At 40.9% G+C, this 15,935-nt stretch overlaps 2 protein-coding genes across 3 annotated transcripts in view; one reads left to right on the forward strand and one right to left on the reverse strand.

Moving 5' to 3' along the window:
* Window positions 1–15,935, reverse strand: part of cacna2d3a (calcium channel, voltage-dependent, alpha 2/delta subunit 3a) — a 102,271-nt gene that overhangs the window by 10,965 nt on the left and 75,371 nt on the right. For both annotated transcript variants that reach the window (XM_034145315.1, XM_034145316.1), the window contains exons 26-29: window positions 4,084–4,145; window positions 3,465–3,509; window positions 3,309–3,371; window positions 1,542–1,612 (exon numbers count right to left, since the gene is read on the reverse strand). In XM_034145315.1, coding sequence (XP_034001206.1) covers window positions 1,542–1,612; window positions 3,309–3,371; window positions 3,465–3,509; window positions 4,084–4,145 — 241 coding nt within the window. The remainder of the gene's footprint in view (window positions 1–1,541; window positions 1,613–3,308; window positions 3,372–3,464; window positions 3,510–4,083; window positions 4,146–15,935) is intronic.
* Window positions 8,856–13,838, forward strand: LOC117494409 (leucine-rich repeat and transmembrane domain-containing protein 1). Its single transcript, XM_034145318.1, has 4 exons — window positions 8,856–9,516; window positions 11,337–11,721; window positions 11,832–12,037; window positions 13,160–13,838. Exons 1-4 carry the CDS (start codon window positions 9,480–9,482, stop codon window positions 13,678–13,680), a joined length of 1,149 nt encoding a protein of 382 aa, XP_034001209.1. The 5' UTR covers window positions 8,856–9,479; the 3' UTR covers window positions 13,681–13,838.

Genomic DNA, 15,935 nt, shown 5'->3' on the forward strand with positions numbered 1-15,935 from the left:
AAGGTGGGTGTGTGTGTGTAGATGATTTGGGGATATTGGGGGGGGATATCAGAGGATTTAAGGGCTTAGTGGACCCTGAGGGTGTGAGGTCTGGGTCTGTCTGGGTGAGGTTATTGAAGGGGTTCCTAACACACACATACACAAACACACACACATTCACCTACACACTGGACGCTCTTTCTCACAGCCTGTGGACACGTTCCTATATACTTGAAATGTGCATGTGTGTCTAAGTGGGCCCGGTCTGTCCGCAGCCCTGGGCCATGTTCAGCACCGGTGACACACAGCTCCAACACGGCCAGGAACCAATTAGCGCTAAGCCAGGCCACGAAATGTTAGCAGCTAGGTTAGGCCAATGTAATGTCAGTCTATGAGTGTGTAACTGCTGTGTATGAGTATGGGTGTGCCAGCCTTAATTTGTTTGGCATTGGAGCATAACATCACTCTCATTGTTTTGATTGATTTCTCTTCCTATTGCTGGTTTTGAAGGATAGATAATCCTGAAGTAACTAAAAATATGTTGTCCTCATTCGTCTTCATCTGCAGGCTTAAAGCTGATGGATTAATCCAGGCTGGCAGCTTGGGGTCAACTTTAAGTGGCACACTTTGAAATGTCTTCAATGTTTTTTTTATCAAGACAAAACTTGTTTTGCATCTTAGCATATTCATTCTCCACAGATGGCTCCGGGTTAAGACAGATCACATTGGATTCATTAGTGATCAGCTCTATTGCTCATCATGCTCTTATTTCACCCACACAAGTCTTATTATTCATTCATCATATGTCGTACTTCATTTTAAACAACCTCTCATCATCTGACATTAAATATTGAGTGAAAGCACTTGTTGTTCTCTTTGTTTTTATGAGTGCGACAGTAAACCAAAGCTGACAGCTTTTGAGGTTCATCCTCATAATAAACATGTGCAGTTGTCTACTTGTTTGATGACTTGTCACCCATGATTTTTATACATGGAGAGCTAAAATCTCCTTACCCACTTCCCGAATACAGAACTGCAGAGATGGAAATGTGGTTGCAAGCTTCTGCAACTAAGTTCTCAAATAAGGTTTGACCATACAGTCAAACTACAATATGCGTCTGTCTGCTTCTCTGCAGTTCTGCACTAATACTGGGAAAGTTATCCTCCTAGGTTACATTTCCAAATTAATTGCAGAAAGGCGCCACCCACAGCTCCTGGCGTTTTCCAGGAGACACAGCTCTACAACAGGCACTAAACACATGAATGTGTCTACATGTGTGTGTCTGTGTGACTTCAAGTTTCTCCTAATTCCTTCGTTTCAGGAAAAGATTTGCTGTAATCCCCTAACGGAGAACTCTGCTGAGCGAAGGGTCGGAGTTCAGCGCTGAATAGCTCACCGCGATTGGCCAAGTTAAGAGCTGTCAGCGCGAGGGCAGACATGCTCTCATTCTGTGGCCTGCCTGATTTTATGCTCGTACAATAACACACACTCATACATACACTTATACACTTGTAAGAACACACTCATTCACCCCCACACACGTGCAGTTTGAAATACTCACCTTTTGAAAGAGCCCATCTGCAGGAGCTTACTCATTACAGCCCCCTCTGCTTCTCCAAAGAATTTCCCTGTCTGAGAAAGAAAAAGAAAGATATTTGATCTTATTTAATAAAACAAGTCATAGGACAATGTAAATGTCAAACTAACATCCCCTAAAACTGATGTGTTTGTAATGCTAGAAGCTCTTAAATGTACAAAAGCTGACTCGAGTCCAGGTTGGATTGAATGCGAGAAAACTTAAATTGCCAAACCCTAAAGCATGCAGACACCATCCCACATTGCTAAATGGTCTGTGGGATCTCTCCTTATGCTCCACCAAATGACCAAGTGGCCATGGCTGAAGAGAGAAATCATTGATGCAAACACAAACTGGCCTTTCTAGGGACAGATTTAAGAATACAATCTCCCACACACAATGCTTCCCAAAGTCTGTCATAACAATTTCGAATAGTCTGGAAAGAAAGGTCAACCATCTTTGGATATAGCCGCCCCACAACTGTCTCCTTCCCCATCATTTTCCTGAGCACAAGGTGACATTGTCAAATTGTGTCTGACTTGTAGTCACTCTATACATTCGAGAAAACATGTTTATTGTTTCCCGGATGTAAAGATGCCACAGGGGCAAAGGTATCAAATGATAAGCATTAGTCGAATCAGACACAGGACACAGGAAATTGCCTGAAACTAATAACACAGCCTGCAGCCCAATCAGAGAGACCTGCTCATGACATTTTGACGGATCACATTAGTATAACCTGCTTGGATGAAGGAATTGTTCTTGTCTTTCACAAGCACAATGAAATGAAACAACTTGACACGTGGAACCTTAAATGCTCCCTCACCTCTAAATTAGGATTAAATAAAGAATGGGTGCCAGCAAGTAAGGGACACAGGGAAATAACATGCAGATGGAGTGAAGGGCAGTGACAGCCAGCGGACTGGCTTCTAGATGAGCCAGACACACAGTGACAACATGTGTGGTGACAGCAGAGGGTTTATGCTAGGGGAGCAACATGACTCCTTGAGATCATTTGTGGCAACATGAGACGCAGGAAACATATCATAATTCTAATAGGAAAACAAATGTAAGGGGCTCATACTGTATGTACTTTTGATTAAAATGTTTGCTCAGTCTTAAGACACATAACATGCAATTGTAATCCAATACACTCTTTGCCAAATTCAGTAAGTAACTCCCCACATTGACTGTGATATTCATACACAGCGCTAGCTCTGTAAATGGAAAACACACTGAGTGGCTTGGACCGAGCCACCCAACGTTATACCGGCCACCAGCAACAGGGGGCGTTTGTTCCCGTGAACAGGGTCACGCTTTGGACGTATAAAGGACAATACATCTGGACTGGGGTGTTTGTTAGGGGTTGAGTTTTTTCCAGAATAGTAGCATCGACATTTTAAATAAATTGTTTAATCACAATTTATAAACAAATATATAATGTTTTTTTGATGTTTTTGCTGGTTTCATAAAAAGTGAATGGGCTACTAGCTCCTCTTGAAAAACAACTGTTTCTGAATGTATTCTTGATTTCTATTTTTGCAAAAAGGTGATGTGTTTGTTATAGCTATGGAACATTTTCCATTGATCTGTCCTGCGGCTCTCGTGTGTGTGTGTGTGTGTGTGTGTGTGTGTGTGTGTGTGTGTGTGTGTGTGTGTGTGTGTGTGTGTGTGTGTGTGTGTGTGTGTGTGTGTGTGTGTGTGTGTGTGTGTGTGTGTGTGTGTGTGTGTGTGTGTGTGTAGATGGCTTACCAGAGTGTAGTCCACTGCCACCAAAACAAAGCCGTTGTTGTCAATGAGGTAGCAGTTAATGTTCTGTTAAATGAAGAAAAAACTGTTAAAGCAATTGTGAGGAGTAACATTTACAGAATCGTGCAAAGTTGATGAAGAAAAGCAAAGACAACCAACCTCATCATCACAGCTTATGGAGCATTTCCCATCTAATGCTGCACACTGAAAGATACAAATAATTATATTGGCATACTGTGTATGAGTCACACTGAATATTAGGGCTTTATTGAGCTGCTCAGTATGCCTTTTAAACATGTATTGTATACCTGTGGTGTTTATTTTTATTATTTTATTATCTTTGCTTTGTAATGCCTGTTGTAAAATGTCATTATATAATGTGTTTTTACTGTATTTATTCATAAAAAGTCTTTTAATTAGTTTTGTAAAGCACTTTGAATTGTCGCGTACAGAAAAGTGCTATATAAATAAACTTGCCTTGCCTTGCCTTGCCTATTGGATTCCTTTGTCAGCTGAAAACATTTACTCCCTTCAAAAATCTTTGTGAAATACATTAATAAAACTAAACAGACTGATGACCTTCCCATGTTCAGATTTATACTGAAAAAATGTCATGGTAAATTTTTTCAAATAGACTTAAATGACTTTATTTGTTGTGTTTTTAAACTACTGTTAGTAAGTAGGCCTACTCTTTCCTATAGGTTATTTTACGTTAAGTGTGCTTGTAATATTGGTCTGAATGTGTATGCATGCATGATGTGTGTTTATGCCTCTTTACCTGTCTGCTGGCTGTCCAGAATTTCTTCTGAAAGAACTCCAGTTTCATTTGGATGCCAACAGCTGAAAGATAGACAACACATTCACAGAGACGCACTGTAACAACTGGACATTTGCGTGTTCTGTTCTGTGTTGAAGTGCAAGTGAACTGTGATCTTTATCACAACACCAATCTTCCCACAGGCAACACAGAGCTTATTAATGAATACACAGAGTCAAAGTTCACTAACTTTCATTAACCAACAAGACACATACATTGCAGCGAACCACTCCAGGCCAAAAGGGCAATTACACCCTGCATCATACATGTGTCAGCTTATATTTCTGGGAGGCTAAGTGTGTGTGTTTGTATTTAAAACAGTACTATCTGCTGACATGTGCACAGATGCCGCTAACCACACTGAAAATGCAGTTAAACACCATTCTAAAGCAGACTTCTCTCTCTGTGCCCACATGAAATCCATCTTATTTCCCAGTCTGCCTCCCTGTTGTTATCCCGATGGGCATTTCCAGAGTTGGTATACAGAGCTGCTCTCCCTTATATAAGCCTCATCACAGCAGGTCCCTAAATTCACAAATCTGACCAGAATTCCTTGCCTGGAAAAAAAACTGTTTCTGGCATTAAATGTATCAGTTTGTTCAGGGTTGGCTGAGGAAAGAATGACACATTCACCACAGGCTTTAACTTCCCTCCTCAACTCTTCGTCCCTCTACCCCCTGCTACTAAGACTCAGAGGTGGGGGTCTGCCATGCGTTGGGGTCTGTAAATCTTTCCAGGAGAACAATTTAAAGCTTCATCCACATGCAGAGAAGCCACAGGTAGTAAACGAAATGACGAGATTAGAATTCGGCATTTATCACATTAGACACAGTGGAAAGATAAAAATTGCAATGATAGAAAATGCAATGTGATACCAACTGATAAAAATAGATGTATGTATTTTTGTGAGATGTGTAAAGGTATTTCACACTAAATAAGAAGACTGAATGGAAGGTGGGTTATTTATATGTATCGTGCTTAAACAAATTAGTTCCAAAAACGTACAGAAGTCATAATGAGTTGAAATGTATACATGCAACAAGCTACAACAACAAAAGTGGGCCACCACCTATAGGGCAACACCGCATTAAGACAGTAACACATTGATTAACTCGTAATAGAGCAATCCTGGCTACACATTGCTAAACTCACATTTCAATTCCCAAACTGTCTGTACACATCTGCAGAAATCCCTCTGATGACTCATGTTGTTAATTATAGATTAATTAATATATATATTCATTTTTATGGGAGACATTTAGCAATATATGCATTATGTTTTTAGATATTCTAACTTATCAATGAATTGGTAGCTATTAAGCAGGAAGGATTTGATGTGAGTCAATTTTGTCTACCTGCAACATGATGAATATAATGCAACTTCTCAATTATATACTAAATATATAACTCAACAATTGTTATTCTTAAATTGCATAAACTATTACTTAAAGGTGGGGTAGGTAATTTTGGAGAAACCAGCTCGAGTGCGCTAACATTTGAAAATACACAGCCGGAAAAAATCTGCCACTTCCTTACAGAGCCCCTCCTCCAACACACACGAACGCGCACATGACCAATGAGGGCACGAGATAAGTTTGTGCCCCGATGGAAGGCTGACAGGCAGGTAGGCCATCCAGTTATTTTAGCCGGGCCGGCTAAGATGATTGGTCGTACTTTTTACAGTACTACGGCTTCCACAGATGACATTTTTTTATGGATTTGTTGTCAAAGCACTTGAGATATTCATTGCTATCGGGATGTTAAGAGCATTCCATGGAATATAACAAAAAGTGTATCTCGAGCCGGTTTCTCAAACTTACCTACCCCACCTTTAATCACGTTACACAATAGCAAATATTACTCTTTTATTATTATAGCTGTATTTCATTTACATTAGTTTATATTTTATAGTACCAAAGTTGTAGCAGTAACTATAAAATGAATTGTTTTACTGCCTAATGCAGGGATCAGGAAAGGCAACTGTGTGACCATGCTGTTTATATGTTATTGATCATAATGTAAAACAAATTAAAATGGGTTACTGTGAGGGATCCAGTACAGTCAGTAGCTTTTACAAAAATGCACTACAGAAAGCTTCACTGGTTGTCAACATGTGAATTGTCAGTGAGAAATATTCATTTGGTTTAATTCGTTTTAGTGTGCTCGTGCATTTATGTGATTGTCTAAGAGCAGTGTGCAGCGGGGTGCTGCTGTGGCCTGTTTTAGCCCTCGCCCAGAGGAACAGGTGCAGATTATCCCGTCATAAGCTTTGCCAGTTTCTTTCAGCAGCCCACCATTTCTACACCCACATGGAAAACCCAGGAGGAGAAGCTAATTTGAGATGCTGGGCAACAGCGTTGGAAACACACGTGGTGTAAAACCAGGGAGAACCTGGATCATAAAGGCAATACAACATACAGCATCCTCTACTTGAAAAGGTAGAAAGGAAACAGTCACTGAAAAAGAAAAAGATGAGGATGTCAAATGAGTACTGTAAGAACATGTAGACTTAAAATATCTCATCCAAAACATAAAAAGACTATTTATAAAATTGTCAATGAATAAAACTATATTTTAAATATCATTACATAATCGTTCAGCAAGGGAAATAATTAATGGAAACAGAAATCCAGTTTCCAGCAGTACAGAAGTCTGCTCTGTTAAATTGTAATTCAGGTTAAAAGTGCACTGATGCTGCCTGCTACCTGGAAGTTGGCTCAGAGCAAAAAGAGAAAAGCTTAAATCTCACTAATGCTCGGGAATTTCTGTCCAATGGGGAACCATTTAATTTCCCTAGGTATGATTTAAGAACTTGGGGGGTATTTATGCCTTGAGCTGGGTTTATAAGTCCAAAGATGAAGAGACATAAAATCCACAACAAACCCTTCCCATCACCAATCCGCTAGCAGTGCAATCCCAGGCAGGGAGAGATGACAACCGGTTTAAATCCTTCAGATATTTTGGATTCTGAAAAGGATTGAATAAATGTAGACATGAAGCAGCGCAAGAGGGCATCTGGGAGTTTGCAAGTATGTGTGCTCATGTACTACGTGCTGTGGCAAGGGTTAGCATTTACACCCCAGCCTCAGCACATTAAGGACAGGCATACACTGACATTTAGTACATATTTCACAAACACACACAGCTGTCTGAGAGATGCAGTGATTTCCAAATGTTATGTTGCTACACACTAGCACAGGGGGCGGATCGGGTCAAGATATTGAGCAACACTCAGAAGATGAGCAGAACAGGGTGCTGCTGTTAGTGATTCAAACAGTCTACAAGAGTTAGGCCCCACCGACCTCTCGCCCCTGTGTGTTCTTGTTAACGATTTAAAAAAATGATCAGATCTCAAATAGCTCTCTGGATAAACCGTGTGATTGGATAAAAAGATCATATTGGAATCATGTAAACCACGTTTGGAGTTTGCCCTTAAGGTGTTAATGCCACATGCAGTAAATGTGTCACAGGATATGCACATGGTGATAATATATGACAATCTGGTTAGAGGAGAGAAAAGTAGAGCATGTTTTTTTTCTTTTTTTAACATGTAGCACACATACAGAAGGCGGTCTGTACACATCAACAATATGGGGCTTTTAGCAAATACAAAGGTGTTATCACACATTGAGGATGTATTTGTCGACTGAGCACCCAAGTGTGCATAGGAGTGTCGGTGCAAGAGTGTGTGTGTGCAAGTGCATGACATGTAGTGGCAAACTTTATATGTAGTGGAAAACTCTATATGTAGTTCAAACTTTATATGTTACCTAATATGGTAAAACCAAATGCAGTAGTTCCATGATGATGTATTTCAGTTCATGTCCTTTTTCAACTTATGATTAACCTTAAGAATGTCTGGGGGTGAAACACAGTGTCGTGAGCAAGCTCCTTAGGAGCATCTGTGTGTCAGGCACAGTGTCTTGAACAAGTTCCTGTGTTTGTTCCCTGTCTTACAATGAGTTCCTGCTTTCCTCACTTCCATCTGTCTTAAACAGGTTCCTGTCTTTAACTAGTTCCTGATTTACTATATTAGCAATGTACAGTTTATGTTCCTCTGGAAAGCAGGCGTGGCTTATCTCCCCTTCCAGCCCTGCCATAGTGACAGGTGACGAAGTGTTGTTGAACTGTCAAGATCCTATAAAACCTATACACACCCTTGCCTCTGTGTGCACTCTTGCAGACTACTCTGTACTCTGTGAGACATGATTTAAAATAATCTTCATCTGTGCATTAATTGCCCATTGAACTCAATTTATATTAAAGCCAATATGACAGGACAAATATTTGTGATGCCCTTTAGCAGAGATACCAATATAGAGGGACAGGAGGCCAAATAGCATGGAGGGTAATACAGGGCAAGGTCAACTTGTAAGCTTAATCATAATCATTATTAAAAATGATTTGATCATTAATCTCTTCATGTCTCCTTTGTTGTCCATTTTAGTTTCCCCTTCAAGTGATGCGTAAGGTCATATAAGCTTAACAGTCAATCCATTGCCATGCTAAAACATTCAATTCCATGTGAATTTACTGCAACAGCTTAATATCTTGCTGTGTGCAAGTGTGCATTCGTGCGTTCTGTGTTGCTGTGCTGGGGGCGTGTTCTGCCAGCCCTTCTGCCCACGGCACATGCATAATATCATCAAAGCGTGCCACAGCAATGGGCATCCTCCAACTGCGTTCACTGTGTGCTGAAGTGTCTGAAGCATTTGTTCATATGACAAACCACAATCCAGATCTAATTTTGTCTTGTTCAGCTCTTGCCAGCGTAATAGGAGGTATCGTGGAGGTCTGCGTAGTGCGTACGTGTTTGCTGTATGATTCAAGAGGAACAACTGTCCACTGGGAGATGACACGCCGCACATTCCCCAGTGGATTTGATAGAGGAGCAAAGTAAAATCCAGCGAGAGAAAAGGGGGATAGTAACAAGGGTGGAAAAACAGCATGAAGTAAAATACAAGAGACAGAAAGAGAGGTTGAGAGGGAGTGAGAGAGCTAGGAAAGGAGAGAGGGAGAGTAAGGGAGAGAGAGCGAGAGAGAGATAGAGAGTGAGAGAGTGAGAGAGAGAGAGAGAGAGAGAGGCAGAGCTCCTTAACTGTAGTGATTCCCAGACTGGCTGGCAGTAAGCTCTGTGCTCTGATCTGCCCGCTCTGATGGGGTTTCATGCTTGTGCAGGCAGCGTTGGGGATCCTGAGGGCAACACGGGTCTCTGCTGCTGATCTCGGCCTCTCTGATTCCAACATATTGACCATATATGCCTACACAGGACAGCTAATCTCAACCTACTGACGGCTAATGGATCATCAACCAATAACAGTCACTAGAATCCAAAAAGGGAGCTAAAAGAAGACCGAATGCAAGCGGCCCAAGGACGACTGGCAGATATGAGAGGTAGGAGCTCCATCACTGGGAACAACGTCAACATCCATGTATTTGTGTGTGCGTGTGTGTGTGTGTGTGTGGGTTCATGTTCATGAGTGTATGGCTAGGTGGGCTGCTATCAGCTGCTGAGTTTAATATGTTGTATAAACTGTTGTATAACTGAGTGGTAATGAAGCATGAACTGCTCCTTGCTTCACTTCCTAAATGAACAGTTAAACACATGGCAGCACTAAATTCTCACTTTTAACTGTAGATAAACATGGCCTGTGCATGTTTCCCATTGTAAAAAGGTTTTGGTATCAAGTACATTTAAAACTGTACTTGCTGTGTGCTGTGTGCTTGTCATTACAAGCTTCTCTGTGTGTACTTTGGGTTGGAGGGACATATTAAAGCAAAGAGCCATTCTCCTGTGTTGACCTCATTTCAGAGCTGCTGTTACAATGCTTCACTGAGCTGATGCCGTTTCTGTGTGCCCGGGCATTGTATGTATATGAGTTTGTTTATGAGTACGTGCACACGTGTGTAAGCCCATGTGATTGAATGCATCCTTGCATACACACACACACACTCTAATTTCACTAACAATGATGCAATTAATACTAGGCTTTGCACTACAGCGCAGTACAACTCAAGTCAGCCGTGTTCTGATTGTTTTTGTTGACGCGAGCGACATACTGTAATCATAACAGCAACACTGCCAAGAGCTGCCGTACCAAACTAACACCTGAGATTAGACCTGGGAGCGCCTGCGCCTGGGTATTTATAAACCTGTAAATCACAAACAACTGCAAGAAGTCCACCAGTCAGGCTAAAACAAAATGATCATTACATGCTTGTAAATGGGACACTCAATGTTAATTAGTAGATTATGTTACAATAGTGTGTATTTAAAGAATAGAGCAGCAGTGGGAGAAAGGCGTTAGAATTTTCCCGATGAGATGAGTGTTGTGTGACCACCATCAAAACAATTACATTTTGCTAACATTAACATTCCTTAACTGATTATTACAGTAAAAGCTACTCAGTGTTTCCTAGATGTACCTGGGAATATGTTTCAGGTTGATATGAGACTCACAGCTGCTTCCTCACAAAGGCACATTTAGGCTGATATTTTAGTGCAAGAAAAAACCCAAGAAGATTAACGATATTTCCTATTCCCAATGGCAGCGTAAGGTTTCAGAAGAACATTTTATACTTATGAAGATAAACATGGTGCACAATAATCAATCGGGTTAGTGAGTGTATATTTTGAGCAAGCTTTGAAGGCCTGGGTCGGAGCCATATTTCATTGAGCCTCAAGCTAGTCCAACCAATGCTATAAATACTGATGTTATGTTCCAGAAGGAATGGCGATGTGAAGTCATCTCAAAGGGAATCAGACACCCAATATCTGCTGTGTATGGATTTGTGTGTGGGTGTAGTGTGGGTGAGGGGTTATAGGTCTGTGGTGGAGTCACCAAGGGCCACTGTCTAAGAGACGGTGGGAAGTGGGAGTTGGCATATTAATAATAAGTTTACTTTCTTGTTTGTTAGACTAAGAACAGCACTTTCTGAGCAAAAACTAAGTGAAGTGCATTGTTTTTCTAAATACTTGTTTGGAATGCATTTATATGCACTTAAATCTCTCTAAATAATATGTGACGAAGGCATTCATTTAATTTAGTGATGTTGGTCATGATTACAGTTGAAGACTGTCGTGTGAATTATATAATAGTAGTTAAAGGTATGGCTTAAATAGATCACATCTTAAGTTTGTTTTCATTCTTAGCTGCACAAACAAAAGCACATGCTCAGAAGTCAACTCAAAATATGTTCTCCTGTCTCCACAGTGGTACTGGTGTGTGCCCTCCTCTCCCTCCTCTCTTTGTCACATGCCTGTCCGAAGGAGTGTAGCTGCAACGGCAACACCAAAGTAGTAGACTGCCGGGGTCGAGGCCTGTATGACATCCCCAAACGACTGCATCCGGAAACTCAAGAACTGTATCTCCAAGATAACCGTATCAGGGGGCTGGGATCTATGGCTTTCAGAGAAATACCTCTAGTCCGGATTCTCGATCTATCTAATAACTCTATAACCACTGTTTCGCCGACTGCGCTGCTGGGACTCAGAGCTCTACAGCGCCTCAGCTTGGCCTACAACAGCCTGAGAGAGCTTGACAAGCGGTTGCTTGGGCCCATCCGCACACTTTCACACCTTGACCTTTCACACAACAGGTTAAGCAACTGACTGAAACTGTCCATTGTTGAATGATACAAACTGTAAAGTTAATCCCAAATAACTGATTGCAATGTATCTTGTTTCCTTTGCATGTCCCTTGATGCAGCCTGTGGGGTTTGCCTGGAGCCTTGGGGGAAAGTTTGAGGAACCTTAGCCACCTAGGGCTATCGCACAACAAGCTAACAAGATTGGACCGCTCACTTTTGGAGGTCCTGACCCACCTGGACAGCCTCACACTACGAAACAACCCCTGGAGGTGTGACTGCCAGCTCATAGGCCTCAAACTATGGCTGGAAACCTTCATCTATAAAGGTTAGACCACTAGTAGCTCTTGGCGTGCTGGAGGAGTGTTGGTAATGTTTCCAACATTCAGCCATCTCAGTGCCTTCCCTGCTGGTCATTAGATAATGGTAATATCATATTATGATAACACTGACCTTGAACACAAACAGGTATTGTACAACTTTGAGGGATTAAAATCAACTGACTGACCCCAAATAGATATAATGTTTATGTCTGTTAAGAACAGGCAAGTTACTAAATACGGGGAACTGAGTGCATGTGTGTCTCTTGTTGTTTGTGTAGCTGTAGAAAGAATGTAGGTTGCTTTTATTTGTATTTGATTTGTACTGAGGTGCGTGATACAACTGTATAGGATAAAGTTAATTTGAGGATTTGCAACATTAGTAAAGTAGGGCATTGTTAAATCAAATTGCCTTACCTTAAAGCTTGTTTTGAGCAGTAATAAGAATGATGTTGTGATGTTAGGCACTCTCTGCAGCATCTCTACAGCGAAATATAGTGTATTAAGAGTTAAATAGCCAACCACATTATTTTACAGGCAAGATCAAGCCCCAAAATAACCACTGTACAGTGAAAGCTACGCTCGCTTGGAGTGTGCTGGCCCGCCTACATGCCTATGTTACCCTGACAAAGCTCTCGTCTTAGAAGCTGAATATTCTAATTACTGCACAACAGAACAATGGACCCAGATAAAAGGATGTATTCTTAATAGAAAGCCAGTGGTTAATCAGGCAGAAAAGGAAGTGTGTGACATGGATACCAAGAGATGAATAATAAAAGCTTCACAGGGCAAACAGTCAATACAGTCCCAATTAATTGTTCTCAACACAATTAAATTGGATCCAGACATCGAGGTGTTAAACAAATCAAATTGCTATTATGTTCCATTACAGTAAGCCTTTACAACCTACATTATTAAATGTATGAAGTAATGGGCTGTTTCAAGCTCGGCTATGATGATAAAGATTGTGGCCTCCTCTGTAGTAAGCTGCCAAAAAGGAAATGGGCACTTATCAAGAGGTAACGTAATTAGAATGCAACTGACTGATGCATGCCTCCATATTCTTTCCTGCTCCTTAGTCGATCTTCTACTATCCTCCGCTGACCTAACTATTTAACTCTATTCCCAAGGTGGAGTGGTGGACGAGGTGATATGCACACAGCCAGAGGAAATGAAGAACACAGACCTGCAGAAGGTCCCTTACCAGCTCTTCCACATCTGCATGACCTCAAGCTACCATTACCTGTTTGCTAACATACACCACCTGGAGAATGAGAGGCTACTGCGAGGGCACACCCATGGTAACCATGCTCATCCCTCTAGCCATGCTATCCATGTACCCATGGCAATGGGGGAGGGTTTTGGAGGAGGCGGAGGAGGAGGAGGATCAGGTTTGCCAGAGTGTGAACCTAAGCAAAGGCACCGGCCTGTCAACTTGCGCCATGCAATTGTCACAGTGATCATCACCGGAGTAGTTTGTGGGATTGTGTTTCTGATGATGCTGGCTGCAGCAGTGTACGGCTGCGCCTACGCTGCTATCATGGCCAAATATCAGCGGGAGCTTAAGAAGAACGAGGAGCTGGCAGCAGCGAAGGGGGCAGATCATGCCAAAGCAGATGAGAAGGAACTACTGGAGAATGCTATCGCCTAGGAGATGATATCTCGAACCCTGGACATAAACCTGAGCCTCGACCCTTTAACCTAATCCTCTCTGTGGATGCTGTGTGTGTGTGTGTGTGTGTCTGTGTGTGAGTGTGTGTGTTGGTGCATGTGTGAGAGAAAAGAAGAGAGTAAGATTATTTGTGTGTGTGTGTGTGTGTGTGTGTGTGTGTGTGTGTGTGTGTGTGTGTGTGTGTGTGTGTGTGTGTGTGTGTGTGTGTGTGTGTGTGTGTGTGTGTGTGTGTGTGTGTGTGTGTGTGTGTGTGTGTGTGTGTGTGTGTGTGTCCTTCTTTCTGAGACGTTGGTAGCTAAACTCTACAGGTATTTGACTATGCACTGATGAGAAAAGTATATTCTGATGTATGCGGGTTCGAGCGGGAAGGCCAAAGAATCCAAAAGGAATCAATTCCATTTTGTCTGAGTAATGCATATCACGGATAGGAAGTATATATTTATAATTGTATATTGGTAGGTAAAATAGTAAAGCTCTGGTATTTAAAAAAAAAGAAAAAAGAAAGGATTTCAGAATTTGTTGTCTTTTGGTTTGTTGTTCATAACTTTGAGTCTAAATTTGAGGTAATTTTGAAACTCATAGTAGGCAGCTGCTGTCAGTTAGGTTTTGTTCTAAGATGTTTGTATCATTGATGTGAGAGCATGAGAAAGAATGAGTGTTTGTGTCAGTGTTTTATTTGTGCTTGAGTTTATGCGCGGAGATGTTTACTGTATGCACATATTTATAGAGAATTTAAGAGTCTGTGCCTAATAACGTGATATAGTTCTGAAGAGGGAATACAGTATGTTTTCCTAAAGGATATTTTTCTGACAACTACAATGAAGATGGGAAATTCGTTGACGCAATAATGAAACAAACTAAAAAAGAAAACAACAACAAAACTTGGACTCGGCCTTGTTGTTTTTCTATGACTTTACAGGTTTATGAGCTTTGATTATCATCCTGCTTCACACGGTCACAAACACACATTTTAGATCTACAGCTTTTTTCAGATCAGTTGAGTCTTGTTTTTGAGTTAATGCTGATTACATAATGGTAGTCATGTCATTCAGTATGTAATATATAAAATAAAGGGAAACATGTTATTGGGATATTATATTTCTGCTGACAACTAACTTGAGATGGCATGCATCTTTCAATTGAAAAAGTATCTTAACAAGAATTGTAATGGTATTTATAAAAATATATATATTCACTTTGGAGTACATTCTACTGTTTAAGTGATTTTTCTCTTTGTTTACTTACTTTAAAAAATATTTTAATCTTGTGTCAAATAACCTGACAAGAGAAAATGTTGAAACACACAAACATTGAAATATTGTGGTTTATACTTAGTATAGGAGACGCATCTGAAGGCATGGTTGAATAGTGCCCATATTTATTGGTACTGTTACCAGGGAATTGTAACGTGTTATACAATGCAACTGCAGGTATATCTGATTGCTCTCTCTTGACTATTTTAATATTTGTAAAATAACACAAAGAAGATAATCAGTCAATGTGTGTGATTATATAACCTAAGAAAGGTTGTTGTGTACATAACTAGCTACCATTATTTTATCTATAAAGCAATAGCTAGCTACTGTAAGCTTACTCAGTGTAGTATGAAGCACATGAATGTGTACAGATGCTTTTCGTCTTAATGCCGACCTGAGTTTTGTGACCGTATAATACGACAGCACACTAACTGCACGTGGCTAAGGATGTGACCACAAAAACTGACATACACACACAGACACGCTGGAATACACATGCATGTTTGTACGGACACGGTAACATTGTGACTCAAGCGTTGTCTGCAGGGCCCATGGTGTGTGATGTCATCAGCCTGTCCTGTCCAGTTAGTGTATTAGCGTATTCACAAGTCTACAGCTCAGTGGAGCGCAGGGCAGTGAAAACTGGCCCTAACCGGTCCACCATAAATTTGCATTCAAGCCTACATCTCTCCTCCCATCTGACTCTCTTATATAAAATCATCCTTACAGACATCCTCCGATCTGACAAGCATGATCGTAATTACTGTACATCAGCGCCCAGTGTAACAAAAGGGTATTCATGAAACCTTCTCACCGAATAGTCATTTGGATTGCTGCTAAACAGGATTTGAAAGAATGATATTATCTTAAAACAATAGTGATCAAGTCAACAGTGTCAAATAATACCGTGGGCTGGTGTAAACTGTGGGATGCTTTTGTACCGCTCTGCTAGAAATCTGATGCATTCTCTATGTGTGT

Source organism: Trematomus bernacchii, unplaced genomic scaffold (assembly GCF_902827165.1).
Source record: "Trematomus bernacchii unplaced genomic scaffold, fTreBer1.1, whole genome shotgun sequence".
NCBI classification, from domain to species: Eukaryota; Metazoa; Chordata; class Actinopteri; order Perciformes; family Nototheniidae; genus Trematomus; species Trematomus bernacchii.

What these genes read in the sequence shown, in the direction of transcription:
- LOC117494409 (XM_034145318.1), top strand. Translation starts at nt 9,480, where the DNA reads ATGCAAGCGGCCCAAGGACGACTGGCAGATATGAGAG. An exon ending in ACGACTGGCAGATATGAGAG is followed by an intron (nt 9,517 to 11,336) that starts GTAGGAGCTCCA and finishes CTGTCTCCACAG; the next exon opens with TGGTACTGGTGTGTGCCCTC. An exon ending in CTTGACCTTTCACACAACAG is followed by an intron (nt 11,722 to 11,831) that starts GTTAAGCAACTG and finishes CCCTTGATGCAG; the next exon opens with CCTGTGGGGTTTGCCTGGAG.